This window comes from Ascochyta rabiei, chromosome 6 (assembly GCF_004011695.2).
Source record: "Ascochyta rabiei chromosome 6, complete sequence".
Classification (NCBI taxonomy): Eukaryota; Fungi; Ascomycota; class Dothideomycetes; order Pleosporales; family Didymellaceae; genus Ascochyta; species Ascochyta rabiei.
In genome coordinates this window covers 190,033-218,032 of record NC_082410.1, presented here as the reverse complement: position 1 = coordinate 218,032, position 28,000 = coordinate 190,033, and the positions used below count along the sequence as shown (strand labels likewise).

General features: G+C 55.8%; 11 protein-coding genes across 11 annotated transcripts, besides 24 other annotated features; 8 read left to right on the top strand and 3 right to left on the bottom strand.

Annotated features, from left to right (window-relative positions):
• EKO05_0003956 (Xaa-Pro aminopeptidase) lies at positions 1-3,222 on the bottom strand (the record flags this gene model as incomplete). Its single annotated transcript, XM_038938995.1, has 4 exons — positions 1-2,517; positions 2,570-2,850; positions 2,906-2,990; positions 3,043-3,222. The coding sequence occupies 4 exons, from the start codon at positions 3,220-3,222 to the stop codon at positions 1-3; spliced, it is 3,063 nt and encodes a 1,020-aa protein (XP_038799779.1).
• Positions 3,223-3,268: 46 nt separating this feature from the next.
• Positions 3,269-3,305: a tandem repeat.
• A 574-nt stretch (positions 3,306-3,879) lies between these two features.
• EKO05_0003955 (uncharacterized protein) lies at positions 3,880-5,178 on the top strand (the record flags this gene model as incomplete). Its single annotated transcript, XM_038945454.1, has 1 exon — positions 3,880-5,178. One exon carries the CDS (start codon positions 3,880-3,882, stop codon positions 5,176-5,178), a length of 1,299 nt encoding a protein of 432 aa, XP_038799778.1.
• Positions 5,179-5,770: 592 nt separating this feature from the next.
• Positions 5,771-5,819: a tandem repeat.
• A 54-nt stretch (positions 5,820-5,873) lies between these two features.
• Positions 5,874-5,916: a tandem repeat.
• A 39-nt stretch (positions 5,917-5,955) lies between these two features.
• EKO05_0003954 (uncharacterized protein) lies at positions 5,956-7,300 on the bottom strand (the record flags this gene model as incomplete). Its single annotated transcript, XM_038938949.1, has 2 exons — positions 5,956-6,211; positions 6,258-7,300. 2 exons carry the CDS (start codon positions 7,298-7,300, stop codon positions 5,956-5,958), a joined length of 1,299 nt encoding a protein of 432 aa, XP_038799777.1.
• Positions 6,093-6,126: a tandem repeat.
• A 797-nt stretch (positions 7,301-8,097) lies between the features above and the next one.
• EKO05_0003953 (uncharacterized protein) lies at positions 8,098-9,249 on the top strand (the record flags this gene model as incomplete). Its single annotated transcript, XM_038945453.1, has 1 exon — positions 8,098-9,249. The coding sequence occupies one exon, from the start codon at positions 8,098-8,100 to the stop codon at positions 9,247-9,249; it is 1,152 nt and encodes a 383-aa protein (XP_038799776.1).
• Positions 9,250-9,765: 516 nt separating this feature from the next.
• On the top strand, positions 9,766-11,106 carry EKO05_0003952 (uncharacterized protein; the record flags this gene model as incomplete). Its single annotated transcript, XM_038945452.1, has 1 exon — positions 9,766-11,106. One exon carries the CDS (start codon positions 9,766-9,768, stop codon positions 11,104-11,106), a length of 1,341 nt encoding a protein of 446 aa, XP_038799775.1.
• A 601-nt stretch (positions 11,107-11,707) lies between these two features.
• On the top strand, positions 11,708-12,625 carry EKO05_0003951 (uncharacterized protein; the record flags this gene model as incomplete). Its single annotated transcript, XM_038938829.1, has 2 exons — positions 11,708-11,848; positions 11,915-12,625. 2 exons carry the CDS (start codon positions 11,708-11,710, stop codon positions 12,623-12,625), a joined length of 852 nt encoding a protein of 283 aa, XP_038799774.1.
• A 1,231-nt stretch (positions 12,626-13,856) lies between these two features.
• EKO05_0003950 (uncharacterized protein) lies at positions 13,857-14,954 on the top strand (the record flags this gene model as incomplete). Its single annotated transcript, XM_038945451.2, has 1 exon — positions 13,857-14,954. One exon carries the CDS (start codon positions 13,857-13,859, stop codon positions 14,952-14,954), a length of 1,098 nt encoding a protein of 365 aa, XP_038799773.2.
• A 663-nt stretch (positions 14,955-15,617) lies between these two features.
• Positions 15,618-16,457, top strand: EKO05_0003949 (uncharacterized protein; the record flags this gene model as incomplete). Its single annotated transcript, XM_038945450.1, has 1 exon — positions 15,618-16,457. The coding sequence occupies one exon, from the start codon at positions 15,618-15,620 to the stop codon at positions 16,455-16,457; it is 840 nt and encodes a 279-aa protein (XP_038799772.1).
• Positions 16,458-17,453: 996 nt separating this feature from the next.
• Positions 17,454-18,928, top strand: EKO05_0003948 (uncharacterized protein; the record flags this gene model as incomplete). Its single annotated transcript, XM_038939065.1, has 3 exons — positions 17,454-17,637; positions 17,707-18,539; positions 18,596-18,928. 3 exons carry the CDS (start codon positions 17,454-17,456, stop codon positions 18,926-18,928), a joined length of 1,350 nt encoding a protein of 449 aa, XP_038799771.1.
• Positions 18,929-20,810: 1,882 nt separating this feature from the next.
• EKO05_0003947 (uncharacterized protein) lies at positions 20,811-21,662 on the top strand (the record flags this gene model as incomplete). Its single annotated transcript, XM_038938937.2, has 1 exon — positions 20,811-21,662. One exon carries the CDS (start codon positions 20,811-20,813, stop codon positions 21,660-21,662), a length of 852 nt encoding a protein of 283 aa, XP_038799770.2.
• A 303-nt stretch (positions 21,663-21,965) lies between these two features.
• Positions 21,966-21,980: a tandem repeat.
• Positions 21,981-22,000: a tandem repeat.
• Positions 22,001-22,318: 318 nt separating this feature from the next.
• Positions 22,319-22,362: a tandem repeat.
• A 247-nt stretch (positions 22,363-22,609) lies between these two features.
• Positions 22,610-22,662: a tandem repeat.
• A 113-nt stretch (positions 22,663-22,775) lies between these two features.
• Positions 22,776-22,813: a tandem repeat.
• Positions 22,814-22,826: 13 nt separating this feature from the next.
• Positions 22,827-22,850: a tandem repeat.
• A 102-nt stretch (positions 22,851-22,952) lies between these two features.
• Positions 22,953-22,977: a tandem repeat.
• A 5-nt stretch (positions 22,978-22,982) lies between these two features.
• Positions 22,983-23,037: a tandem repeat.
• Positions 23,038-23,108: 71 nt separating this feature from the next.
• Positions 23,109-23,141: a tandem repeat.
• A 65-nt stretch (positions 23,142-23,206) lies between these two features.
• Positions 23,207-23,282: a tandem repeat.
• A 174-nt stretch (positions 23,283-23,456) lies between these two features.
• EKO05_0003946 (uncharacterized protein) lies at positions 23,457-26,885 on the bottom strand (the record flags this gene model as incomplete). The annotated part of the gene is made up of 1 exon (XM_038945449.1): positions 23,457-26,885. One exon carries the CDS (start codon positions 26,883-26,885, stop codon positions 23,457-23,459), a length of 3,429 nt encoding a protein of 1,142 aa, XP_038799769.1.
• Positions 23,670-23,703: a tandem repeat.
• Positions 25,942-25,980: a tandem repeat.
• Positions 26,270-26,294: a tandem repeat.
• Positions 26,502-26,530: a tandem repeat.
• Positions 26,663-26,691: a tandem repeat.
• An 8-nt stretch (positions 26,886-26,893) lies between the features above and the next one.
• Positions 26,894-27,016: a tandem repeat.
• Positions 27,017-27,301: 285 nt separating this feature from the next.
• Positions 27,302-27,391: a tandem repeat.
• A 4-nt stretch (positions 27,392-27,395) lies between these two features.
• Positions 27,396-27,422: a tandem repeat.
• A 197-nt stretch (positions 27,423-27,619) lies between these two features.
• Positions 27,620-27,787: a tandem repeat.
• Positions 27,788-27,882: a tandem repeat.
• Between the last annotated feature and the right edge of the window lie 118 nt (positions 27,883-28,000).

Genomic DNA, 28,000 nt, shown 5'->3' with positions numbered 1-28,000 from the left:
TCAGCGCTTCCTCTTCTTCGGCTTTTCTTCCTCGTCTTCCAGTGTGCCTTCCTTGTCCTTCTTCGCCGCCTTCTTTTCCAACTCATCCCAATCTTCGCCTTCAGAGAACTCGTCTTCTGAGCCCTCGTCGCTCATCTCTTCAGACGCGTTCTCATCGAAATCGCTCTCTTCAGACGACTCGTCCGAGATGGCAAGTTCAGACTCTGACACCTCGAAAGCAGACTCTTCTTCTTCCTCATCGCCGTCTTCGTCGTCGGACTCGGTAGAGAGGAACGACCAACCGCCGTCAGCAAAGAATTGATGCGGGTCGGAGGTGACAGTCTTCATGATGGTAGCCCAGTTGAGGTTGAGCGGACCCTCGCTGAAGGGAATATCGACAGAGTCCAGCCAATCCTTGACCGGGTCGAGTGATTCGACAGGAATGGTGTTGATGTGAACGGGAGGGCGGTTGTAGTCCTTGAAAACCACGACCATATCGAAGTTTCGGAGACCGAACTGCACGCGTTCGAGATGGACGATCTCAATCTCGGAGAGGGTAAGACATGTGAAGGGCGGCTCGGTGAGCTGGACCAAGCAGTCGGTTGTCGGTTGTACAAGCACAGACGATCGAGATGGGACACCGTTGAAACCAAGCTCACGGTATGGAATGTCGACGCTGACGTTCTCGTTGCGCGCAGCATCTGCAATCTTCTCGGCAAAGTTCTTGAACTCCTTGTCAAGTGCTGCTCGTCGCCTCCGCTCTTCCTGCTCCTGCTCAAACTCTTCCTCGTCACCGAACTTGTGGCGACGCTTGCGGTTGCCTGTGTCGTCAAACTGCATTTCTGTAGCTTCGCGGACGAACTGGACGTCCTTGGTCTTCTTCTTGCCCAACATGATGGGGTTCTTGAGATGGACGTGGATGATGACGATGAGTTCGTGTTGCGACGGCTGGAAGAACAGGTGCTTCATGTTGCTGAACAGCACATCGATCCTCGCGCTACCACCGCCGTGGATGTAGCGCAAACCGTTCTGGTGAATCTCGACGCTTCCGGGAATACGCTTGCCGTCGAGTGCGGGTCGGATGAAGATGAGGTCGAGGTTGAAGGGCTTGCGAGTCTTGAGAGGAACGAGCTTGTCCTGCTCAACAACATCCTCCATCTGCTTCTTTTCTTGGTCTCGTCGTACAACTTCCTTCTTCAGCTCGGTGATGTCCTTGGTGATCTGGTCAATGCGCTCGATATCCTGGGAGCGGAAAGTCAGACTGCGGATGAAGTGAGCGTTAGGGTCCTCGAAAGGCTGATCATCCTTTCGCCCAACACCCTGACCTGGAGAGAGGAAGTTGATGCGAAGAGAGGTAACGTCAGCTTCGGGCGTGTGGGAAGCGTTCTTGATGGTGTGGATGTGGAAGGGAACCGGTCGACCCATGATTGGCAAGATGACTGTCTGGCTTTTCTTATCGACCACAATCTCCAGATTTGCAACCGAGTTGGGCAGCTGGTTGTCGCGCTTGTAGGATTCGAAGCGCTTGAACTTCTTCTCCTCGGTGCCGTTGAGCGACTTTGCGCCTTCGCTGTACTGCTCCAGACCTTGCTGCTGCTTCTTCTGGTGCAATTCGCGCTGATGCTGCCGCCTCTGTTCTTCCTTTTCTGCGTCCTGGTTCGTTGTTCGCTCGTGTCGTGTGCGTGTCTTGGTGATGTTCGTCTGCGCAATGGCTGGCGCACGCTCCTTCTTGACTTTCGGCTTAGCCTCCTCCTCCTCTTCATCGAAGAAGAACGAGACAGCGTCTAGATCAGACGTGGTGTCCTTTGTGAAGACGGACGCGTCGCCCTGGCCAACACGCACGGTGTCTACCAATACCAGAGAGTATGTCTTGCTCTTCTTGTCCTGGGGCTTGCTGTTCTCCAGATCGTGCAGGCCAGCCTGCACGACAATGGTCATGCCATCCTTCAGGACACGCACATTCTTACCGCTTAACAGCAGCGAACTGTCCTTGTTCTCGGTTCCAATGCCGTAGCCAACGTTCTTGGGGAAGTGCTTCTCCCACTCGGGCTTCTTGGATTTCAGGTGGGCGAGAGCCTTGTTGTAGACGTCCTTTGCGACGGCGCCGTCCTTGATGGACTTGATGACCAGGTCGTGGATGGCCAGAAGCAGCTTGTAGGCCGTCTCCTGCTCCTTGTTGGGCCCGACCATGTAGGTTCTTCCGACCATGGCGCCGTACGTCTGGTAGCGCAGACCAAGGACCGAGATGATGACGCCGGCGTGGAGGTTGTTCTCGTCAGGCTCGGCGGCGAACTTGAGGTCGTATGCGCCGCCACTCTGGATGGTGGGCTGGAGGCACCAGTCGAGCTGCATGGCGTCGAAGTTCTTGGAGACCTTCTGCTTCTCAAAGAACTTTGCGTCGTCGATTTTGTTTGCGACCTTGTCGGCGAGGGCCCGGTGCGTGATCTTCTTCTCGGAATCGAGGATGTCGGACATTTCCTCCACGAAGTAGCTGGTCATGAGGGCGCTGGATGCGCGCGAGGCATCGCGGATGGTGCGCTATGCAAGTCAGCCCAGCTTCGCTCGTGAACACGGCGTGGTTGTTGCCTACCAGCTCCTTCTCGTCCTTGACCGACAGCGCAGCCTGCGAGAGAATGGGCGCGAGATCGACCTGGTCCTCCTCCTTGATGCCGGCGTCGGCAAAGGCCGCTTTCCACTCGTCTGCGAAGCCTCCGGTGGAGCTGTCCTTCTTCAGCACGGCGACCTTTTTCCCGGCGTTCTTCAGCGTCTCGAGACATGTCTGGAACTGCTTCTTGTTCTCCTCGGCGTCCTTGCCGCGCACGAGGATCTCAATGGGCACCTTGCCACCCTTCAGCGGCTCGAGGTACGAGGCTGTGTGCTCTGTTAGCGCCGTGTCTCGGCCGTGTCTGGCGGTGTGACGACGCACCCTTCTTCTTTGTTGTGACGATCTGGAGCAGGTCGGGGGTGAGGATGAAGAGCGTCGCAGGGAACTCGTAGCCCAGGAGCCATAACTGCGGCTGCTGTGAGTAGTAGCTCGGCCAGGCTTTGGCGTGCTGGCCTTACCTGGAAAGCTGCAGGCTTCAAGTAGCTGCCGGGCTCGCTGGCTTTACCGACGACCGTGGCGAGGGAGCTTGCGCCCTGGAAGACGGCATCGCCAGCACGCTTGTCGGCCTTCCACTTTGCGACAAAGTTGCCCAGGCGGTCGTGGAAGAGCTGCTTGTCGATGACGATGTCGTCGGCCATGGTTGCGAAAGGCGAGCGCGGGGGCCTTTGGCAGGTGCACGGCGCCTGGTGGTGGTGGTGGTGTTGAGGGGGGGCGAGGGTGGAGAGGGCGCGGCGATGAGAGAAGACGGCCGGCGTGGTGCTCGATGAGCAAACGCGTTGCAGTCGCGCCAAGGCAACCGCGACCGGTCCGAGCTTCCCCACGCGGAGGACCCACCTCGATTGGCAGACTGACGTTGCCTTTACCGCGGACAGACTTGGGCTGGCTTGGACGGACTTGGACGGACCTGGACGGACTTTCACGACGTCGACTCGACCGGTGACAGGCCCGCGTGCAGCACGCACCTTCACCTTTACCTGTGTGCAGCACGCACCTTCACCTTTACCTGTGTGCAGCACGCACCTTCACCTTCACCTTCACCTGTCTGCAGCACGCACCTTCACCTTTACCTGTCTGCAGCACGCACCTTCCCCTGTGTACAGCACGCACCTTCACCTTTACCAGTCTGCAGCACGCACCTTCACCTTTACCTGTCTGCAGCACGCACCTTCCCCTGTGTGCAGCACGCACCTTCACCTTCACCTGTCTGCAGCACGCACCTTCACCTTCACCTGTCTGCAGCACGCACCTTCCCCCTGTCTGCATCGCCCACCGCCTTACCTGCCCCCCACTATGCGATGACCACCAATCCCAGTGCCAATGGACGCACTGGAGTCCTCCCGGTCACCCTCCGCGGCGGCAGCGACGGCACCGGCGACCAACTCGAGCCGCAGAAACCCAACAAGGCCCCCGCCACGGGCGTGCAGGCGGCCGGCATGCGCGCCGTGGCCGCCCGCATGGTCGCCTTCTACTTCCGAGCGCCCGTCAAGGCCTTCTTCCGCGGCAGGATCGACTACATGGGCTATGCGCGCGCCATCAACCCCCACATCGCCGCCCACGCCCGCTGGAGCTGGAGGACGACGACGCCCGCCATCCTCGCCCACGCCGTCCGCACCGAGGGCTGGGCCTTCATCCCGAACCAGGTGCTGCCGCCCCTGCTGGCCAACACGTGCATTGGCGCAGTCTTGTACACCGTCTACCTGCACAGCTTGTCGAGCCTCCACGAGCCGAGCTCGCACCAGACGAAGCGCGTGTACCCGCCGCCCTCGCCCTCGACGACCTTCACCGCCGGCCTGGTTGCAGGCAGCTTCCAGTCCATCGTCGCCGCGCCCTTTGACGCCCTGCAGACGCGCTTCCGCACCGCAGACCTCCTCGATGGGAAGTACAAGACCATGTGGCACTACGCCGGCCACAAGCTCCGCTCCATTGGCCTACAGGGTATCTTCGCCGGCTGGTCGCTGTCGCTCTGCAAAGACGCGCTTGCCGCCGCCGTCTTCTTCAGCGCCTTCGAGACGGTCAAGAGCCAAGGCTACTACAGCTTCGTCGCCTGGCACTACGGCTCCCGCACCCGCGACTCCATCCTCGGCTCTGCCCCGCTGAGCGTCCACGAGCACCCCCACCGCGACTCCATCCTCAACCCTGCCCCGCTGAGCGTCCACGAGCACCTCCACCACGACACCCGGCCCGTCATCAAACCCCACTTTGCGCTCGAGCCCACGTTCCTCCTCCTGGCCGGCATCTCCGCAGGCGTCTCCAGTCAAATCATCCAGCACCCGCTCACCGAGATCCAAGACGTGCACTACCGCCGCCTCGAAGCGCTCGACTTCCAAGCCCACGAAGAATCCCGCCCCGGCCAGATCATGCGTCGCTACTACCACGCCTACGAGCAGACCTTCGCCCAGTGCAAGACGCTCGCCAAGCGCGCCGGCGGCTGGAGAAAGTACCTGTACAAGGACTTCTGGGGCAACACCATCCGCCAAGTCCCCAGCACGAGCGCGGGCCTCATCGTCTTCGAGCTCGTGCGCCGCAAGTACTCGTTTGAAAACGACGAGGAGGTGACGATTGACCGCGCGGATTCGAAAATCCTGCTGCGGTGACAGAATTTCCCTACGCTCGGGCGTTGTTGTACATAGCACCTACACATTTGCATTTGATACCCAGCATAGCACCGCATCAACTCACACACTATCGATAAACCCAGTCTCTTCTCTTCTTCTCTCTTTCTCCACTACTTAGTTTGTCTCGCCTCTACTACTTATTTTAGGTGCTCCTTACCCTAAAAACAGAAAGAAAAAGAAAAGTGAGTTTATTTTAAAAAAAATTCTAATACTACAATATGTGCTGTTAAAACATTAATGGTTATAGCGCTAGAGCGTTATACATGGTACCTAGACATATATTTTTATATTTAACATCTAGTATAGCATTATATAAAGGCACACATCTAATGATAGAATCCACCTTGTCATCTTCTCCTCCCTTTCTCCACTACGCGATCCACCTCACCCCTACCCACCACACGTCCCAGACATCCCTCGCAAACAAACCCCCCCACACACACACCCAGCAGGAACACAAACACACACGCCGTTTTGTTGTTCGCCGTCTGCGCATCGTAGCTGCATCATGGGCGTGGGACTAGCTAGGCGGTGGAAACGAGTACACAGGTATCCTGTATTCAACACACTACACTACCCCACTACCCGACCACCACAACCACCCCCACCACCCCGACCACGGCTTGCCTGCGAACCTGTCGACTGGGCACTCTGGGCACTCTATCAACGGAAACGAAAACAAGGAGAAGAAGAAGAAAAAAAATAAGAAATAGGAGAGGTTCCCCTTTCTGGTTCTGACGCTACGACACGCGCTGTTCAGGCGCTGATGGTCACGGCGCCGGAGCGCGAGCGTGGGCGCGTTTTGGTCACGGTGCTGGTGCGGCGTGACGTGATGGTGGTCGTTATCAGCACGGTCGTCGTGGGCTCGGGGGTGCTGCTGGATTCGTTGGTTGTGCTACTGCTGCTGCTGCTGCTGCTACTGCTGCTAGGGATATCTGCTGTGCTGGAAGCGTCTGCAAGGCTAGTGCTTGGTGTAGTTTCTGGTGAACTGCTGGACGCAGGTTGAGGAGTGCTGCCAGAACATTAGCCACGTCATGAGCAGTCGGTGTCCAACTCACCTCGACACGTGCTCGAGATGTCGCGTGATGGTCATGGTGGACGCCGGCTCCTGCGAGGTCAGACTCGGGTCCACCACTGACCTCGTGACGGTGCTGGTGCTCTCGATCGTGACTTCAGTCTCGAGACGCAGCGTCTTTGAAAGGCTGATGAACTCGGTCGTGCTGTTGATGTACGATGTGCTGGAGTCGAAGATCAGTGCGCCCGGGCCTGACAACGTCCTCGAAAAGGTTACGGGAAACGAGGTCGTGACTGTTGAGGTGACGACGACTATCTCCCAGACTTCTTGGTACCGCTGGCACTTCATATTCCCATCGTCGAGCACCGTGCAGACTTTGACGTCCACGTCAGACGGTGCCTCGCCTGCTGTCAGTGACTGCCATGGTGCAAGCCAGTACGTCATCAGCCTGCGCACAGTCGGTGCGGCTGTGATGAGGGCAGACGGGCTGGTTGTAGCAGGGGTAGGTGTTGGCGTTTCCAATGTGTAGCCGCACTCGCTGGAGAAGGTGATCTCTTGGTCACACTCTGACACTGTGACCTTGGACGCAAGTCCTGTGAGTGTTGTTGCGCAGATGGTCGTTGTTGTTGTGGAATACTCCACTCCGCAGCTGCTCGATCCAGACACATATTGAGTCACGTTTGCCGATCCGTTGAAGAAGGGTGCTCCGGGGACAGAAGCGAAGTAAAGCGCGGGCCCAATGCACCAGGTCGCTTCAGGGATGTAAGAAGTGACCACCTGGCTGATTGATGTCACTTCGACCGGAACAGCGTCGGAAGATGGGTAGATCACAGTGAGCGTACTGACTGGGGGAGGGGGAGGGGGTAGCGTGGTCGTGATGACGCTTGTGGCTATTGTCGTGGCTGTGATAGTGGAAGTATCAGTGGTGGTGATGTTCACAGTGGCCGTGACTGCAGCTACAGCGAGCGGTGGTTCGACTCCCGTGATGTTGTAGACTTGGTGAGGAAGTTGCTGGACAGCTGCAAATGAGCGTGGCAGATGGGAAATGACTGAGGTGACGCCGAGAAGCAGGGAAAATGAAAGCATCGTGGTTGCTATAGTAAGGAATGAGTGTGCAGACTGGAAAGTAAGAGATAAGGAGCGACGAAGTCTAGTAGCTGAGTCGGCGCAGGAGGGCCAGTTGTCGTGGTTTTAGGTGGAATGAGAAAACTGCGTGACACATCATCCCTTACTTACTGACTGCGTGGCAGCCGTGTTATACAGAACCTCGCATGAATATCCAACGCTCATTTCGCGTCAGAACCACTGAGCTGAGTAGTTAAGCCTTCACATGCGCGTACGAGCTGCGATGAGACCCTGCTGGCACGCAAGGCACGGAGCTCGAGTACCGCAAGTTCGGGGTTTTGTCTCGTTGTAGGAAAACAAGCATCGTTGCGGTCTAAACAGCAGATGTTGTTGAACAAGAAATTCCTTGTAAGGGAGGGCATTGCGGACGCTGTTCACCTAGAGATCCGTTAGTTGGGGTTGAGGCTTTGGTGTCGTGAGAAGGACGTCGTGATGAGGCCCCACTTTTCCCCGCTCCCGGACCTTCGACATCACATTGCACCACATCATCCATGTACACAATTCCATCTCTACAGATGAATTGGCGATAGGAATGACATGGTGTGCAGTCGCGTGGCGAAAAGTCAAGATCCAAGTCCACAGCAAATGTCTGTTTTTGCCTGTTGACGACACACCACGAAGACTCACGGTTGAGCTCATGATCAAATGCCGAGTCATGTTACCGAGTCGGATATATATCTCCCATTGGTCATACTAAACAACACCTCCCACCACTTCCCTCGACACCTCCGGACTGGCATTCACTTGACAAGAAAGACATGGCGTCCTCACAACCCATCAAGCTCGCTGTTTTAGACGACTATCACAACATCGCGCTCCAGCACCTCGGGCACCTCCCAGCCTCCTCAGTCCAAATCACAGTCTTTAACGACACACTCCCATCCTACACGCACCCCAAAACAACCGATGGCGAGCGCCAAGCTCTGGTCGAGCGCCTGCGGCCCTTCTCCGTTCTTGTCACGATGCGGGAGCGCACCGCGTTTCCGGGGGCACTACTGCGGCAGCTTCCGAATCTGAAGACGATATTCGGTACAGGCGGCAAGTTTGAAAGCTGGGATCTCGCGACGATGAAAGAGCTCGGTATCACGGTTTGCGCTGCGCCGGGCAAAGGCCGGACGGACGGCAAGGGAAGCGGACAGTCCCCGCGCTCACTGCCGGTGACGCAGGGTGGTGGACACCCGACAACGCAGCATGTGTGGGCGTTGATTCTAGCGCTGGCGAGGAACGTGGCTGCCGATGATGCGGTGGTGAAGGGTAAGGGTGGGCCGAAAGGTTGGCAGACTGGGCTGGCGATGGGCTTGCAGGGGAAGACGTTGGGGCTGGTGGGGATGGGAAGGATTGGATCGCACGTGGCACGGGTGGGCGTGCTTGCGTTTGGGATGAGGATTGTCTGCTGGAGCACAAACCTCACGCAGGAGAAGGCGGATCTGCTCGCTGAAGAAGCAGGACTGCCGGTCACAGGAGGAGGCATGGTTGCTGACGATGAGAAGACATTCAGGGTGGTCAGCAAGGAAGAGGTGTTCAAGAAATCCGACGTGGTCTCACTGCACTATGTGCTCAGTGAGCGCTCAAGGGGCATTGTGAGCACGAAAGAATTGGAGTGGATGAAGCCCTCTGGATTGCTGGTGAACACATCGCGCGGCCCTCTTGTAGATGAAGCAGCACTTCTCGACACACTTCGCAGCGGTCGCATAGGCGGCGCCGCGCTCGACGTATTCGACATGGAACCGCTGCCAGCTGACAGTCCCTGGCGGAACGAAGAGTGGGATGTGAAGGGGAAGAGCAGAGTACTGTTGACACCGCACATGGGCTACGTCGAGGAGGGTAGGATGACGATATGGTACGAGGAGATGGCAGAGAACGTGGAGAGGCAGCTTCAGGGGGAGGAGCTACTCCATGTCATTGTTTGAATGTGTCTGCTTTTGCTTTGAGGTGTGGAGCAGATTTGTGATTAATTACTATATAGCAAGTGAATAGTTGTTACTACTTTTTGTATTAAAAGAGGCGTGTTAGTATTGTATTTAAAGAGATGTTTTATCAATTCTATTAAAAGAGGCGTGTTATTATTGTATCAATTCTATTGGCGTGTTATCAATTCTATCCAAAGAGGCGTGTTAGTATTGTATTAAAAGAGGCGTGTTATTAATTCTTTAAAAAGTGGCGTGTTATTATTGTATCAATTCTATCAAAAGAGGCGTGTCATTAAATGTATTAAAAGAGGCGTGTTATTAATTCTTTAAGAAGTGGCGTGTTATTATTGTATCAATTCTTTAAAAAGTGGCGTGTTATTATTGTATCAATTCTATCAAAAGAGGCGTGCTAGGCGGTGTCGATGCTGTCAAAAAGAGAGGCGGGCTGGCTGCGCATGGGCCCTTCAAGCCTTGTCGAAAGGAGACGGCGTCTGTCAGTCGTCCCACCACCATGCGATGGGGTTTCGGCTCTCGACCACCGTGGTGCGCCTCACGCCGCTGCGCCTGCTGTGCGCGGCGGTGCTCCTGTGTGTCCTCTACGCATCCTCGGCGCTGCCAGACCTGGCCCCGTACGGGCGGCGTGGGTATGACGACGACGGGCAGGCGCGCCCAGAGCAGGTCACGATGCGCTTTGGAGAGGAATGCTCGCCCTTCAGCGCCGGCGCCATGGAGGACGTCACCGTCGTCGTCAAGACGGGCGCCGGCGAGGCGGCCACGGAGCTGCCCGCGTACCTGAACCGCCTCGGCCGCTGCAAGCAGGACCTGCTCCTCTTCTCCGACCGCAAGGCCAGCGTCCAGGGATTCGACCTCGTCGACGCCCTCTCCCACCTGCGCCCCGAGTATCGGTGGGCGAACGCCGACTTCGACGTCTACGACAGCATCCAGGCCGCCAACCACACGCCCGCCAAGGCCCCGGACGGCCGCAAGCTGGACAAGTACAAGTTCCTGCCCATGATGGAGTGGACCGCCTACCTGCGTCCAGACTCGCACTGGTACCTCTTCATCGAGACCGACACGTACGTCAACTACGACAACCTCTACCGCTTCCTGGCCCGCTTCAACCCCGCCTCCGCCCACTACTTCGGCTCTCCCGTGCGGCCCAAGAAGAAGGCGCCCTTTGCCCACGCCGGCAGTGGCTTCGTCCTGTCTCGCGCTGCGCTGAGCAAACTCATGGCCCGTGGCCGCATGTTCGCCGAGAACCACCACTTCCCCGGCACCCACTTCTTCGGCGAGAAGGCCGCCGACTCGTGCTGCGGCGACGAGCTGCTGGCGCAGGTGCTGAAGAAAAGCGGCGTGCCCCTCCGTGGCTACTGGCCAATGTTCAACGCCGACAAGCCAGCCACGATACGCTTTGGACCAGAGCAATGGTGCGATGCCATCGTGACCATGCGCCATCTGCACCAACACGACTTCACCGCCCTCTCGCAGTGGGAAGAGGCTCGAAAGCACCCAGAGCGCCCTCTGATGTTCGAGGAGCTGTTCACTGTCGTCGAGCCACGGCTCCAGGACAAAGCTGAAGACTGGTCGAACATGTCAGACGACGTCGTCCACAAAAAGGGCGTGCCTATCAAGTCCTTCGAAGAGTGCGAGAGAGCTTGTCTGAAAGACAGCAAGTGCATGCAATTCGAACACACTGGTACAGAGTGCAGGTTATCGCACAGCATCCGGCTTGGTGAACAACGACTCTCACGAGAGGACGACAAGTACGTTTCCGGCTGGATGCTCGACCGGATAAAGGCTTTCAAGAAGGCCAACTCTCCCTGTCAGGGCGCACACTTCGTCCACGCTAACCCTTGACTGGACCCTCATGATCACGACTATGACACGACTTTTCTTTTCACCGTGCACGACTTACTGCATTGAAGGCGTTGGATACCCAGGGCTTCGCGTATGACGCTGCTTTATGCAGAGACTGGCGGTCGCTTTATTCTAGACTCGGCATTCTCATGCCGCTGACGCCATCACAGCGAGCAGAAGTTGTTCGTTACACAGCCTCGGCTGCACATCAGCTCACGATCATCCACGCCTATAGAGGCTGCTCAGCATGTACGCCACTTGTTCTCTACCATGGACATTACCCACCAACACCCACGTTCACACCAACACAATCTAATGATAACATAGACGATTCCATCTCACCAGAGCACCAAGCGTACCGCATCGTTGTCTAGTTCTGTTCCTTGTTTGCGACAACCGCTTTGTGAACAGAGTTACACATCGATGAGTCGTGATGACTCACGGTGAGCAGCTCCTCGATATGGCATAGCGCTGGTGGGGTTCAACGAGCTTCATGTACCTCGACTTCCGTCTGCCGCCTGATGACATGACTGTCCACCTCAACATGCGTCTCATCACTTCTTGCGCACGGAATTCCTCCGAATAGACGACGCATGTCAAGATGGGTTCCCAGCTCAAGAACTTCATCCGGATCCCTGTCGCCGAAGGCAGCTTCCAGACCTTGCCGGTCGATGAGGAAAAGAGGCTCGCGGAATCAGAAATCAGGATCGAGCGTGCCGAAGAAAAGGATGCCTACAGGATTGTAAGTTGTCAAAGTGGTCTCCAGAGTAGTCTCTGCGTCTCTCCAACATTCTAATATCTTGATTAGGCCGAGGGTCTCTATACCTGCTTCCGCGAAGCCTGGTGGGAAAAAAGAGAACCACTCCACCTCCGTCCAGAGAACAATGAAACTCGAGTTGAACGTATGGCGAAAAGGATTCAGCCGTCTTTTTCTCAACCAGGCATGCATTGGATCAAAGCTGTTCATGTACCAACATCTACTATAATCGGTGCAGCAGGCTGGGCGGGCCCCACACTACCCCTCCATCACATCTACCGCCGCTCCGCTATGACTTTCTTCGGATGGCAGGAGAAGCTTGGGTTATCTGATTCTGAGATTGACGACCTATTCGCCCACATCGACGATGAAGCCTGGAGCGGAGGCTTCGCCAAAGATGACGACGCTCGTCGCGAGGTCCTTGGCGAGGAGCCGCACTGGTATCTTGCACCACTAATGACGTGGCCGGAGTGGCAGGGTCGCGGTGTTGCAAAGAAGTTGCTGAACTGGGCAATTGAACAGGCTGATGCACAGGACCCACCGACGCCAATGTACCTGGAAAGTGCGCCCACGGCGAGGGCGGTGTATATGCACGTGGGATTTGAGCCGCAAGGAGAACACAATTTCCTGCGTAGAGGACCCAAGGTGGTCAGGGGCTCGGAGGCGGAGGAAGAGGGGAAAGGGAGTTACGTGGAGGGAAAAGCAGAGAAGGTCGATGTTGAAACTGTCGCTGAGGAGATAGAGGCTAACATGGCTTCTTGAAGGTTGCAGTAGATACTTTGCACAAGCATCATTTGTTGGATGCTGCATAGTTCCTTGTATGGGTGATTAACGAAAGACCTTTTACACCCTGTGATAGGAGTGTCAGCAGCCAATCAATCCCAACAAAGCAAGACCTCCTTGTATATTTGTAAGAATTCGAACAACAGTACATATTAGTAAGAGAAGAAAGATCTTGTAATAAACATCTCTACTCTTATACTAAAAGGTGCACTTGACATAAACTTTCTTCTCTTAAACAAGGGTGCTATATCGCACGCAGTATACAAACTACACCAATAATACACTACTAAACCCAAGACACGGAGTGTAAATGGCCTTTCGTGAATACCTACAACAAGGCTGAATCTCGTGTGTCATGTCGATCAGACTGTGGACAGAGCGGGAAAAGCGGCCGGGGAGAGACGCCCATGCTCGACAGAGGCGCAGCTGCAGTACGATTTGGCTAGACAGGACTGATGTTCAGGGTTTTGCACGAGGCTGAGGCCTGGTGATGTGGTAGCCGCTGATTGGGCGCTTAGTCCAGCGCGATCCCACGGGGAAGTGATCCTTCGCCCATCCATTACAAGTGCGGCACGGCCCGCTACTTCAATGGTTTCGCAGCATGTTTATTTCAGTGCTCCTCCCTCTCCTCATCCTGGACTCTGAAGAGGCGACTACACTCCATTGCTTCTGATTACCTTCAACCAGAACTCCCGAGATGGCGACTAAGCAAGCACCGGTATCCTCTTTAAAATCGCATCTCTGCAGCAAGTGCACACGTTCTTTCGCTACTCGTAAGGCTTTGGCCGAGCATAGTCGGGCTATGGGTCATGGCTTTCCGTGTACTGTCTCTGGGTGCAAGAGGACGTTTCTTTCGACCGCCGCACTTCAAGCTCATTTGTCTTCGTCAGTGCACTTTTCACCGGCCCCGACAACCACAAGGACAAGTCCAGCATCCGGCTCTGGGCTTCATAGTGTCTTGGGAAATCAAGGACTGCAGTCGTTCAAGTGCACGGTGTCGGGCTGTGGCAAGGTGTTTGCAACATCACATTCGCGCAGGCAACACCTGGACTCGCTAACCCATAAGGAATCCTCACAACCCAAGGGGAAATTTGTGGTGAAGAGTGAAGAAGTGCAGATCGGCTTCAGGACAGGGACTGTCGGCGAAAGATCGGGAGCGAGCAGTGCTGGAGGGGTGCAACAGTATGCACAGCCCCAGGTCGTGACGCCGATGGCTGGTAAAACCCCTGGAGCTCAACCCGCTGCTGCTCTTGAGCCGGAAACACCGAGTGCCAAAAGCACTGTTTCCCCCAAGAAGTCTGTCAAAGCACCAAAAGGCAAACAAAAGTCTGCTGCTGTAGTTCCAAAAGTATCAGCTCCGATCTTACCTCAACAAGCAACCTCGTCGACACGTCAAATCCCGCTCGATTCACGCTGGTCGGTCATTCCCGCAGCACAGTACAATTCTGCCATGTCAGCGCTCATCAGCTGCATCCCAAAGACCGCAGTCCTACCCATGAACGACTCCACGACCAAATCCCTCACCATAGCTCCTACGACAGCACCAAGCCACAGCTCCACGCTCCAGAGAAGACGCGCAGTAGCGCTCGACTGCGAAATGGTACGCATCGGCCACAACATTTCCGAACTGGCCCGTCTTTCCGCCATCGACTACCTAACCGGCGAAATCCTAATCGATACCCTCGTCCGCCCCCTCCACGCCGTCACAGACTGGCGCACACAGTGGAGCGGCGTAACAGCGCAAGCCATGAACGCCGCCGTCGCGTCCGGCACAGCACTGCAGGGGGCCCCAGAAGCCCGAACCCAACTCTTCACCTTCGTCGACACGGAAACGGTGCTCGTCGGCCACGCGCTGCACCACGACCTCGCCGCGCTGGGCATCTGCCACCAGAACGTCGTCGACTCTGCGGCGCTGGCGAGCAAAGCCGTCGCCATGGGCGCGCGGAAACAGTGGGGTCTCCAAGCGCTCTGCGCGGAACTACTCACTCTCTCGGTCCAGGGCCACGGGAGCCAAGGGCACGATTCGGTCGAGGACGCGCTCGCGGCTCGAGAGGTGGTGCTGTGGAGTCTGCGGAATCCGGGGCCGTTGAAGGCGTGGGGGAAGAGGAAGAAGATGGAGATGTTGGAAGAGGATAGGCTTAGGAAAGCTAGACGGGATGCTAAGAGGCTGGCAAGAGCGCCGCGGATCGAGTATACGTATCCGGATCCGTGGGATTACTCTGATGCGTCTGGGGTTTATGATGTCAGCTTGCGGGAGCTCAATGAGATGTGTGGATACCCCGTGTGGTACGATAACTGGTCCGACTGAGCACACTTTTCTCAATGTCGATCAGCTACTTATACGAGTGGATAAATGGCCCAATTCTTTGGTTCCTTTCTTTTCGCCCCGGGTATGGTCATCCTGACATTCAACTGCACTGGGTGACGTTTTGTGCTGCCTTCTGGTTGCTCACCAACCTACTGGCGCATTTCTTTCCATTTATCGATCGCTTATGGGTGGGATACAATGAACGCAAGCTGGGTAGGTTCGGCACTGGGGTCATTACCATGTTGTGTATGCTGTGCGGTGTAAGCTATATCGTAAGTCGAGCTTACCTAGTGGTCGAGGCTTTTGTGAGTATCCGACGGGTACCTTCCGATGTGTACAAGACGCCGGCATGGTCACAAGTTTCCCCTCACTTGTGAAGCAGCATGTGGTCTGGTTCTCGTGTACCTAGTTGTCATGCAGGACATATTGGAGCTCCTAGCGATGGCCATGCTTGCTGTTGCGAATGCAAGATGATCATTCGAATACCACCTGTATCGTAGCACTGGTATGATGTATGGGCCCCAAAAGTGTGTTGGTGCTATAATGAGCGTAATTCAGTCAACATCATCTTTAGTTCACAGCACGTGATGACGCGTTCTCGCGGTTCTCTTGGCAAAGCTTGATCTGCTCCTTTGCTCCACATCAACACGAGAGCGAATCGCAATGGCAGATGGACCACAACCTGACAACCTTACGGACGCGAGTGAACCCCGGGAAGCTTCCACAAAGACCCCCTCGCCTTTCCCACCGCCTGCACCCTCCTACTCAAGATGGCGCACTTCCGCCCATCTCTACCTCCCGCTCGTCACCGTCTTCCTCCTTATGAGCCTGGGCACGCCGTTCGAGACTCCAGGGGCCAATTTCCTCTGCGTCTTCCTGTCCGCGATCCCAACGAATTGGCTCGGCGCCTTCTTCTACCCCACCGACCGCGCCGAGCCAAAACCTGAACAAGCCATCCGCTTCACGCGCAAAAGCAATATTTGTCGTGCGGCGGTACTTGTCACATATCGTTGGATGTTCGGCAGGTCTTTTGACCTGTTCATGCTCACCGCCGACTTCTTCTTGAGCCATTTTATCGGTCCCCTTATCGGCGAGCGGCCTCCAGGGACCAAGGAGCGACGCAGCGAGTTTGGCGTCGCGTTACTCTGGATGGCAGGAAGTGGGATGTTGATGCAATACGCTCCATCTGCGCTAAGCTATTGGATTATCGTGGCAGACAGGACGGTATGGAGGGCGGTGTACATGGCGTTTGTCGATGACGTGGTGGGCGTGCTGGCAAGACCGAACCTGAAGACGTGGAGGGGCAAGGTCACGCTGGTCCTGACTCAAGCATTCACTATCACGTTCATCAGTTGGATGCTGCTGTCATGGACGAGAGACGCGATGCTGGCAGCTGGAGTGGATGACGAGCGCAAGGCTGCGCTTGCTGCAATGGAAGCCCAGCTTAACTCCATGAAAGCAGAAGGGGACATTGAAGACGATGGCGATCGATATCTGGTGTAAGTTATTAGGCGGAGCTGCTGGGTATTGACAGGAAGGAAACATTATATGCGTATGATTCGCAGATTAACCACACAGTTGAGACTTTGTCCATTACGTGTAAAGGTGTGCCCTGATTCGATGGATCGTATATGCATGCTTGCTGTTCTGATGGGGAGCTTGTTCTGCATGTCGTTGCGCGGATCAACATGCTTTGCTACACCGCCGATCTCGATTACGCGCCCTTCAACGGCAATCGCAGTGCCGCTCCCACACCAACAACCCATCAAGAGGCACTACTGTACGACCTTTCCAATTTAGACCACAAGTACATGACGTGCAGTCCTTGACTAGCACCGCTGTCTGACGAAAGCCCAGAAGAACCCAACGATGGTATCTTTCGACCAGCGCATCATCCTGCCGCCCGAAGCGTACCTATGCCTCTACATCTTCGCATTTGTCCTTTTCCTGCTAGCACTCAGCATCATGACGCTGTCTTGCGCTTTATGGAGGATGAGTCCCTTACAGGCGCTTCTGCGTTGCAATTGCCAGCAGGATGAAGGAAGAAAGCAGCGATAGTCACAATGGGAGATAGAGACGTCGCCGATGAACGTCGTCAAAAGTACGCCTAAGCGTGAGCACGGTCATGCTTTTCAATTTCATGCTTCGAGAGTCAGAATCAGTGCACACATATTTCAGACATCAATATAAGCATTGCAGTGTTGATGTTCTGGGCTTCCGGCCGTGGTGGTGGATCTCAATACTGACGCTAGAAAGCATGGACCCTGTCTCGCCACCTCCTTGGGTCCCTCCCCACTGATGTTTCGACCGTAGGTGTCTTTCACACCACAGCCCGCAACTTTCTCTCTGTTCCGACGCGCAGCTACGCTCTCTTCGCTCCCTATTTCCCTGTTCCGCGCGTTACTGTCTCGGCCAGCCATTCGCTTGTGCGTGGTCGAACCTGCTGTAGCTGGCTTTTTCCTTGTACATAGGCTCCATTGCATCTTATCAGATTGGACCATGGGCAAGCTCCACTTCCCACCCGCTGCCGACCTTACTGGGCCTGATCGGCTAGTCTTGGGTCATCTGCAAAGGGACTATGAGCAGTATGATTCGAAGCTCAAGAACGCGCCAGTAGATGCCGCAGAAGAGTCCGACGATTCAGCTACCAAGCGCACCGAGTTTGTATCACCTTCACCAGAGGGTAAGCTGTTCAGCGTCATGAGATTGTGCAGTAAGCAGTCTCACATCGAACTTTTCTGACGTGCAGCAGACACCCAGGATAGCGAGCAACAGACTGTGGCCTACCTCAAGAATCTCAACAACCCCAAGTCTGATGTTTTCGAAACCACAGTTTTTAGCTCTGTGGATCTTCACGACATCAAGAACCCGTTCCTGCGAAAATGGATCATCGACCCATACGTCCGTTGGGCGAAGGGAATTGTCCGCGCTGAGACCGATGTGATCATGATCACGCATCTCCTCACATATCTTTGCACCAGCATCCCATCGGCACTGTACCTGTTCTACAACTTCCATTGGTGGCACGGTGTCCTACATTCAGCCGTGCAACTCTATTACATGGGGCCGTACACACTTCTCATGCACCAGCACATCCACATGAGAGGTGTTTTGAACAAGAAGTACGCTCTTGTCGACACCGTCTTCCCCTACCTGTTCGATCCCTTGATGGGACACACTTGGAACTCGTATTTCTTTCACCACGTCAAGCACCACCATATCGAAGGCAACGGACCAAACGATCTTTCCTCGACGGTCCGCTACCAGCGCGACAGCGTGCTGCACTTCCTCCACTATGTAGGGCGCTTCTATCTCTTAGTGTGGTTCGATCTGCCACGCTACTTCCTCCGCAATAACAAGACCAACCTCGCGCTCAAAGCTGGCGGCTGTGAAATCGCGAACTACATCTTCTTGTACACCATGTACAGATTTGTCAACTCCAAGGCCACTATCTTTGTCTTCCTGGTTCCGCTCGCTCTTATGCGCATCGCGCTGATGACCGGCAACTGGGGACAGCACGCTTTTGTCGACGAGGTCGAACCAGACTCCGACTTCAGGTCTAGCATCACGCTTATTGACGCACCGGTAAGCTCACTTCCCAACCAAGTGTGAGTATCGTACACAGAACTAACATCAGACAGAGCAACCGCTACTGCTACAATGACGGCTACCACACCTCTCATCACCTGAACCCACTCCGTCACTGGCGCGATCATCCTGCCGCCTTTCTTGCACAGAAGAAGCAGTACTCGGATGAGCACGCTCTCGTGTTTTACAATATCGACTACTTTATGCTAACCGTCACATTGCTGAGCAAGAACTACGATCACTTGGCGCGCTGCTTAGTGCCAATGGGTGACCAGATGCAGCTGAGTCTTGAGGAAAAGGTCGAACTGCTGAAACGTAAGACTAGGAAGTTTAGCGAAGAAGAGATTGCGGAGAAGTGGGGGAAGCAGTATGCTAAGCTGAAGTGAGGACAAGGTGAGCTTTCAGAAGCACCGCAATATTCTCATCAAATGAAGATCCTAGCTTCTACAACACATGACTGCAAGAGAAATCGTCGCGGCCATTCTTTCCTACCGCGATTCTGCAATCCCAGCGCGCCTGCCATCTCACCTAGCTCATTAACAATCCCCATGATGGAACACGACAAAATCCTGACATCCTCCACACTCGACTCAGCACTCACCCCTGTATCCATTAATAGTCAATCCAGTCATGCCGGTAGAGCACAGTCTACCATTACAACGCAGCCTCTTCATTGTGACGCCCAGTGCGATACACTTGCGCTCACAAACCGGTAGCAAGCTTTTGTTTGAGTGCGGAAACGCTGGTGGCATTGTCACAGCTCGAGCCCCCACGAACAACAGCATCGTGCTGGCGGTTGCGGACAGTCAGGTCGTCGTTCTGCACGATACGACACGTGAGAGGGAGAAGAAGCTCAGATTGAAAGCTGGAGATGTGAGCGACCGTGGATGGTGATTTACCTTACTAGGCTGATCTTACCACAGGCTCGGCCACGCCTGTTGCAATTCTCGCCGGACTCACGCACACTTTTCTTCACCACGACACTGAATACAAGCGTACAAGCATACTCATTACCTACCGGCGACCTACTTCCCTCCTCGATTTCTCACCCTTCACCCCCAAATGTTGTAGCGCTATCGCAGAATGGACATGTCCTGCTCTCAGCCTCGCCCTCCCCACCCACAATACTATTGTCCGACCGTAGGTGGGGTGGCAGCGCGCTCGTCAGTTTACAGCCCACAGATACACCGTCAGCTGCCAAATGCGCGGCTTTCCAGGCGTTCGATAGTTCCTTACACCCGTCGTCTACAAACCTTGTGCTCGGTTTCCAAGATGGCGCATTAGTGATGTATCAACTCTCACTACCGTCGCTTTCCCACCTCTACAAGTCACCACCAGTCGAACAAAGTCAATCTCATCAACTTCGACCCACTCGGGTGGGTGCAATGAAAAGACTCCACAAAGGTTCAATGGGTGGCATTACAGCTGCGGCTTTCATACCTGGCTATGCATCACGAGTGGTCAGTATTGGGTACGATGGACGGTGCAGGCTCGTTGAATTTGAAGGTGGCGGCAGAATTCTCAGGACTTGGCATGTTTCAGGACCAGCGACTTCGCTCTCCGTCACTGCAAGCGGGTCCATCGCTTCCAGGGATCGGAAGGATGGCGCCGTGCTATTTGGTGGCGACGCAACAAATGACCAAGAGGCGGTATACAACGGTTCGTGTCTTTGACAACTTCGAAGAATGCTAAGCTGACGATCTAGGTATCGGCATCTTCATCGCGATAGGTACTCAGGCTGGGACCATTTCGATCTTCAACACTCTTGGATTACTTGTGCAGGAAATCATCATGAGCGTACCCGTCATATCGGTCGAATGGGTAGGGGACATGTCTGGGACTTCAACCCTTCTCAATCGCAGTCCATTGTTGTTCCCAGAACCGGGTCCCGTAATTCAGTCACTAATGGAGCAGGTTGGTGATTTTGGAGTCCTGCAACTACCGAACACCGTGAAGGAGGCGGATACATCACAAGCTCCGTCTAGCCATTCAGTTGCGAAACATCAGATTGTTTCGTTCTCTAATGAAGTCGACCAGACTGATGTAATAACAGACAATCTACCACATGTCTCGTCAGTTGCTCTTCTACAAGTTCCTCGAACGAGGCAATCACCCAGAACAAACCTCTTTACCCGCTCGCGGCTCGAGACGGCAGATTTCAGTCTAACTGCGTCCTCTTTAAAGCCACCCATACCGACGAGGTCTTCTCTGCAAACTGATGCGCCAGTCGAAAAAGCTCACAAATGGCTCCAAATCCGGAAAGCTCCAATGGTCACTCCACACCGCGCACGGCGCTTCCTAGCCTCCCACGCCTCGTCTCACTTATCGCGGAGCTCTCTCTCGTCCGAGCAGGACTACTTCACACCGCCTCCCACTCGGCATCCTTCGACCCGTAAAGACAAAGGAAAAGAAAAGGCCACTGAGAAGGACGATAATCTAGCAGCATCTGCTGCTGGAAAGAGTCTAGTTTTTCAAGCAGACTCGGAAAGCGATGATCCGGCTCCCTCGATGGAGCAGCCCCTGCAGATCGAGCGCTCAGCAGGGAGCATCAACCCAGGTACAGTGAGAGGATCTCAGACCTTGGCAGCAGCGAACAACAAGCCTCTCTACGTCGTATTGCCAGGTCTGCCAGGGGGTCAGCCCGTGCATTCGAGCACAGCACGCAGCCGGCCTGATATACAGAAGTCTACCTCGAGAAGTGGAAAGAGAAAGTATGTGGATACACCCCCGACAGAGGCCTCATCAGTTCACGACTTCTCGAGCAGCCTCTACTCTCGCCCCAATTCTCGTGTGTTTCGTAGCCATTCCAAGGCGATGGACGGTGGAGCAGACGCCATCAATCCACTGTTACAAGATCGCGTTTGCACACCCAGGAAGAGTTTCAGCTTCGACAACGGCCTGCAAGTCCTTGAAGTTCCGGCAGAGCAAGAGTACAGTGCTGTGAGGGGAGCTGGTGTATGGTCTGGCGGCGTGTGCGAGGAAATTAGCCGTCTACGCAACGACTATACGGCCCTAAACAAGCAGATGTCTGACCTTCGAGGCGAATTCCGCACGCTGAAAGACGTGCTGTTGCAAGCCGAGTCGGATCGGCGGTGGCGTGAAATCGAGTGTAGCTCGTAGGCCTCGTAAACTTATCCTCAACCCGCTCAACGAGAAAGAAGGAAATCACATTCACCTCTTCAGATTCCAAAACCCCTTTCCACTCTCCCTGCTCACTGCCACTGCACTTCTCCAACGCAATACCCCCCCCGTCATTTCTATCTCCTCATCCGTCCGCAGTCGGCTCCTACACCTCCAACTCGCCCGCCCACCCTTCTCCAAAGCCCGTAGTGCCCTCTTGCTCGCTTTCCTCTGCTTCTCCCAGACTCGGGAGCCCCTTGCAGTCCCTTTTAGTCCCTTTTTTCAGTCGCGGTAGTCCCACCAGAAGAGGAAAGTGCCGAGGAGGAGGAGGAAGAGGAAGGGTCTTCGATAAGGATGCGAGCGTCACGGTGCGGGAATAGGTCTACAGCCCTAGTACCAGCAATCTCAGAATGAGCAGGAGTAGGATGCCGAAGGCGAGGAAGAGGAAGAGGACTGTTTCTTCCGAGGGGATGTTGGTTCGCTTGATGGTTCTTGTTGTTGTCGTTGGTAGTGGGCATGTCTGGTTTGTTTTGCTTTGACTCGGTTTGCTTTACCGGGCTGCGTCGTTGCAAAGTCCTCGTGCCAAGACTCTGCCTGCGCGGTGTTGTGCGGACGGTGGTGGATGGTTGATGCATGGGTCGTTATACACCTGCTTCTACACGTACATGTACATGTACATACACCCACACGCACACGAACAGACGCGGCCCGCGCCCTTCCAAGTTCGTGTCCAAGCGATAGAGCCGGATCGTCCCGCCGCCTTACAGCGCCGCGCGCCGACGCGTCGGCAGGTGTCGCTGTCGCTGTGTCACGTGTATTGCCTGTCTGTGGGGAGGGGAGGACGGCCGTGGCGTTTCGCACTTGTTTCGCATGGGCATGCACGACCCTGTGCATGGCGCGTCGCGGATTTGGGTGGGGGATTCCGGGGGCTTCAGAACGTGCGTACTGGAAAGGGAAAGGGAAATGGGGAAACGGGGAAGGGAAGGGGAAGGGGAGAGGGTCGGTCTGCTTGGTGATGCGAGGTGGGGTAGTTAGTTAGCTACAGGCCGGTGCGCGGTGGTCTGGTCGGTTGAGATGAAGGAGATTGCCGATACCGGTAGATCAGAGCACCCACTCGAACTCGAGCTCGAGTTTGATCGAGCTCAACCTCGCTTGAGAAGACTGCAGCACCATCACCACCATCACCACAAGGAAAAGGACAAGCGAGGCAAGACAAGAAGCAGTTTTCCCTCTTGCTATCAAAGACCAAAAAAAGACCGAGACCCGTTTGTGCTCATATTGTAACCATGTCCTGCCTACCTACCTACCTACCTACTGTACCCTGTATGCCTATCCTATCCTGTCCTGTCCTGTCCTGTCCAATCCAGTCCAGTCCAATTCACCAAGAGACACGCCGCGCTATGCAAAGAAATGGAAGACAGAATGTAACAGTGACTACGACTATGAGTATAGCTATAGCTACAGGTACAACTACAGGTATCCTGCTTAGCGGCTACAAAGTAGAGTCGCGAAGCAAGCGCCTAGTTGAAGCGGAAGCGGCAGCGGAAGTAGAAGCAGAAGTAGAAGCAGAAGTAGAAGCAGAAGCAGAAGCAGAAGTAGAAGCAGAAGTAGAAGCAGAAGTAAGTAAGAGTAAGAGGCATCGTTGAATCTCGTGTGTGAAAACGAGGTATCTGAACAACGCAACGCAAACCAAGCAGAGTGATGATAACGAAGACAAATTTGATCCAAAAGAAATAAGTGCTGTGACATCCAGCAGTCGAACGTCATCAAGCGCGTGCTTATACAAGAAGAGCTTCAAGCAGCCTCACCAACCTCAGCGCCGTCGATTTCCTCTTCGACGTTCTCGTCGACGCCGAACCCGCTGTCCCACTGCCTCTTGGCCACCTTCTTGATGCCCTTGGTCTTCTTGCCCACCTTGACCTTCTCGCTGACCTTGCCCACCTTGCCTGTCGCCACGCGGTGCAGATCCACGCCCTTGGTCTTGACCTCGAGGCCCTGGATCTTCATGGCGCGCACGGCGGCGACGGCGCTGGCGCCGCGCTTCTTGAGGTCTTCGGCAAGCGCCTCGTTTTGCTCTTGGAGGACGCGCTGCTGCAGCGTCATGCGGTCGATGGTCTCGCGCGTGTCTTGCTCAAACTTGGCGAATTCTTTGACAACATCCAGGCGGGCGGCCTCGACTTGGACGAGCTTCTCTGCGCGGTCGTCGACCAGGAGGTGCAGTTCTTCGATCTGGAGGTCCTTGTCGGAGAGGATGCTCTCGTGCTCGGTGGCGCGCGTTGCAGCCTGGTTTTGCAGTTCGGAGATGGTGTCTTGTTGCGTTGCAATGACAACCTTGAGAGCACCGGTTTCGTCGGCGTGCGAGTTGGTGATGCTCAGCAGCTCGACTGCCTCACGGCCAACGCGGTCAGACAACGACTCATTCTCCTTACGGTATGCTTCGTTGTCTGCTTGCGCTTCGGCAAGATCGCGCTCAAGGCGTTCGATGTTGGCGTTGAGGGTAGTGCTCTCCTGCTCGTAGTTCTGCTCGGCCTCAACAAGGCGCTCAGCAAGGCGCTGAACCTCAGCCTGCTTACGAGCGTTCTCGTTGGTGAGGTCCGTGATTTGTGCCTCGAGGGAGGTGATTTCCGAGCTGGTCGAGCTCTCAAGTGCGGCACGCTTCGCCTCTGATTCGACAAGGTTGTTGCTGATGTTGCTGACTTGAATCTCACGGTCCTCCTCGAGCTGGTCACGAGCCTCGGTCATCTTGGCAAGATCCGCCTCGGAGGCTGCCAGAGTCTCCTGAAGCGCCGCGAGCTGCTTCTCCAGATCAGCAATAGCCTGCTGGGCACCCTCGCGCAGCTCCTGCTCAGTAGCCAGCTGCTCGGTAAGCTCCTCTTCACGCTCTTGAGCCGCAGCGGTAAGGTCAGCAATCTCCTGCTCCTTCTCTTGCTGGATTTGGAAAAGCTTGGATCGCAGCTCGTTGGCTTGAACACCCAGCTGGTGGACACGGTCCTCGAGACCCTCGATTTGCATGTTGGCTTCGTCCAAGGCGGCCTCAGTAGTCTCGCGCTGCTCGCGCTCGGCGATGATGTTGGCTTTGGCAACCTCGAGCTGCTCAGTGAGGTCCGCGATCGTCTCGGTGAGGTTCTCGATGGTGTTGGTGTGCTGGTATACCAGCTCGACTTGTTCGTCGCGCTCAGTTTCAGCAGTAGAACGGGCTGCTGTCTCGAGGGCCAGCTTCTCACGCAGATCCGCCAGCGTTGTGTGGATTGAGCCAAAGTCGGCTTCCATCTGGTCAACACGACCTTGCAACTCTTCAATGAAGTCGGTCTTCTGAGCAGCCTCATCCTCGGCAGTCTCACGACCCTCCCGCTCTGCGCCGAGCTGAGCCTCGAGATCGGCGACGATGTCTGCATGCTCTCCCTCCATCCGCACAATGCGCTCTTGATATTCGGTCTCCACTTCGGCAGTCGTGCGAGTGAGCGTGTCGAGGTCGGTGCGGTATTTGTCGAGCGCCTCGCGGAGGCGTTCTAGGTTGGTGTCCTTGTTGTCGACCTGCTCGACCAGTGTGTCGTTCTGCAGGTCCTTCTGTCTCAGCTCCGCCTCCTGGTCTTCTGTCAGATCGGTCAAAGTTTGCACGCGCTCCTCGAGATCGACAATGGTGCGCTGCTTGTCTTCGTTGCTCTTGTCGAGCATGTAGACCTTCTTGTCGAGCTCCGCCTTGCGCTCCTCAGCCTCGCCGAGCAAGTCCAAGACGCCTTCATACTGGCGGCGCAACAGGACCTCCGTGTGCTGCGAGCTAGCAGCAAGCTCGGTCTTCTCGCGCAGCTCGTAGAAGATGCCGCTGAAAAGCTTGGGGACTTTCTGAAGAAGTTGCTCGTTCGTGATGCCTTCGGTCTCGTTGGGGAAGAACTTCTCGACGGCGGCACGCAGATCACCGAAGCCGTTGCGCATAGCGACCAAAACATCGCGAGCATCGGACCCTTTCTCGAGGAAGCCAAGGTTCTGAAGCTCGATGGTGATGACGCGCAGAGCACCAACCGACTGAGCGACCTGGACCGTCAGCTGCTGGATCTCGCGCTCGTATCGCTCGACAGCCTGGTCGGAGATGCTGTCGGGCACGACATCGTCGTCATCGTGCAGAGTGTCGACATGCAACTGGCTGAAGGTGGGCAGCTGCTCGAGTGTGACCTCCTGCGACAGCTCCAACACGCGCGAGGCGAAGCGTCCGTTCGGCGCGTCCTCCATCTCGAGGTCTTGGGAAAGGTGGAGATCCTCGGGGTGGACCAGCAGAAGCTCATCGTCGTCGTCGTCGTCGTCGTCGTCGTCGTCGTCGTCGAATGGTTCGGCGGAGCCATCGAGGGCACGGCTAAGTTCGCGGTCGCTAGTGCCCATGTAAGCGTCGGTGTTGCGAAGCTCGTCGAGCTCCTTGCGTGCATCTTCTAGCTGCTGGGCAAGGTCGTCGTGGTCGGCGTCGCTCATCTGGATGTTACCCATGCGGCTTGCCTCGAGACGGAACTCGAGGTCCTTGATCTTGTCGTCGCGCTTCTTCAGCTCGCGGCGCAGTTCCAGCAGCTGCTTCTTGCCCCGCTTCTTGTCGTCCTCGATGTCGTTGACCTCCTGGCTTAGGTGGCTGCGGCGGAGGCGGCGGCGAGTGCGACCGTCGAGCACGGCTGTGAGGGGCGCGTACTGAAAGCGGTGGCCGTTGAGGTCGGCATCGTCGACGCGCTCGACGTGCAGCTGCGCGGGCATAGACATGCGCTCGCGGCGGCGGCTGGCGAATTTGCCGCGGGCTGCACCGAGACGGTCGAGATGTGGTGTCAGGCCCGCGAGAGGCTGTGTTGAGGGTCCGGCGAAAATGTCGTCGTCGTCGTCGTTGTTGTCGTCGTGAGCGGTCACGACAGGCTCGGAAAAGCGGCGTGCGCGGCGTACAATGGGCGACGACTGCACTTGGGTGGGGACGGCGTCGGTGTGCTGCGTGCGCGAGACGGATTGCATGAACTCTGCTTCGAGCTGCAAAGCGCCGTCATCGTCGTCGTCGTCTTCCTCGATGATGGTCTGCACGCGTTTTGTGCGCTTGGTCTGCGACGCGAGGGGCGAGGCGGTGCGCTTGGCTGTGGTGGTCACTGTCGTCTCTTCCTGGGTGCTCTGGCTGCTCTTCGATGGGCGGCCCCGCCTGCGTCGTGGCGCGTCACCGGGCCCCTCGTGGTGGTGCTCACTGGGCAGGCCGCTGAGACGAGCCATGATGGCGATGTGGTGTGGTGTGGTATCGTGTGGTGTGGTGTGGTATCGTGTGGTGTGGTGTGGTATCGTGTGGTGTGGTGTGGTGTGGTATCGTGTCGTGTCGTGTCGTGTCCTGTCGTGTCCTGTCGTGTTGGCCAAGGTCAGCGGCGGTAGCTCCAACAGCAGCGCAGACGCGTCCAAAATGCGTACCTGTCCAAGAAACACCAAAAGAGGCAACCGCTGCAGGTGGGCCGTGATCCAATCGTGTCCTGGCCCAAGCGTCTCGTGGTGGAGTGGGGGAACGGGTTGTGCAGCAGCAACAGTGGCAGGGCAGCTGGTCAAGAAGGGTTTGCGAGGGAAAGAGCGCGGAGGGGGGCTGCCAGGCTGGTGGGTGAAGTCGCAGGCACTCACTGGGCGGCGGGCTGCTGGTGAATGGCGAATGGTGAATTGTGAATGCTGAGTTGTGAATGGTGAATTGTGAATGCTGAGTTGTGAATGGTGAATTGTGAATTGTGAATTGTGAATTGCGGTGGCTGGGCTGGGCTGGGCTGGGCGTGGAGGGCTTTTTCGCTACGTCACCGTGCACCACAAACCAGGATCTCGCTCTTCTCAGGCAGGGGTCGAGACGCGTCGGTTCGTGGACGCGTCTGCGTGGCGAGAAGGGGAAGCAAGCGCCGAGTCTGCGCAGGCAGGCAATGCTGTTGGCAAGTCTTGATGGAGTGCAGCGGCTGTGCAGGGCAGACAATGTGCTGCTTTGTTGATTTTGATTTTGATGTTGATTTTGATGTTGATGTTGATGTTGATGTTGATGTTGATGTTGATTTTGATGTTGATGTTGATGTTGATTTTGATGTTGATGTTGATGTTGATGTTGATGTTGATGTTGATGTTGATGTTGATGTTGACGTTGAAGTTGACGTTGACCTCGACCTCGACCTTGACCTCGACCTCGACCTTGACCTTGACGTTGACGTTGACCTTGACTGACGTTGACGTTGACCTTGACCTTGACCTTGACGCGTGTGACGGGACGACGGGGGACGGGGCGACGTCATGCTAACGCGCCGCGAGACCATTGTGAAGCCCTCGGACAGCAGCCAGCTGGCCGTCTGGACCAATCACGAGCCACCGGTCCC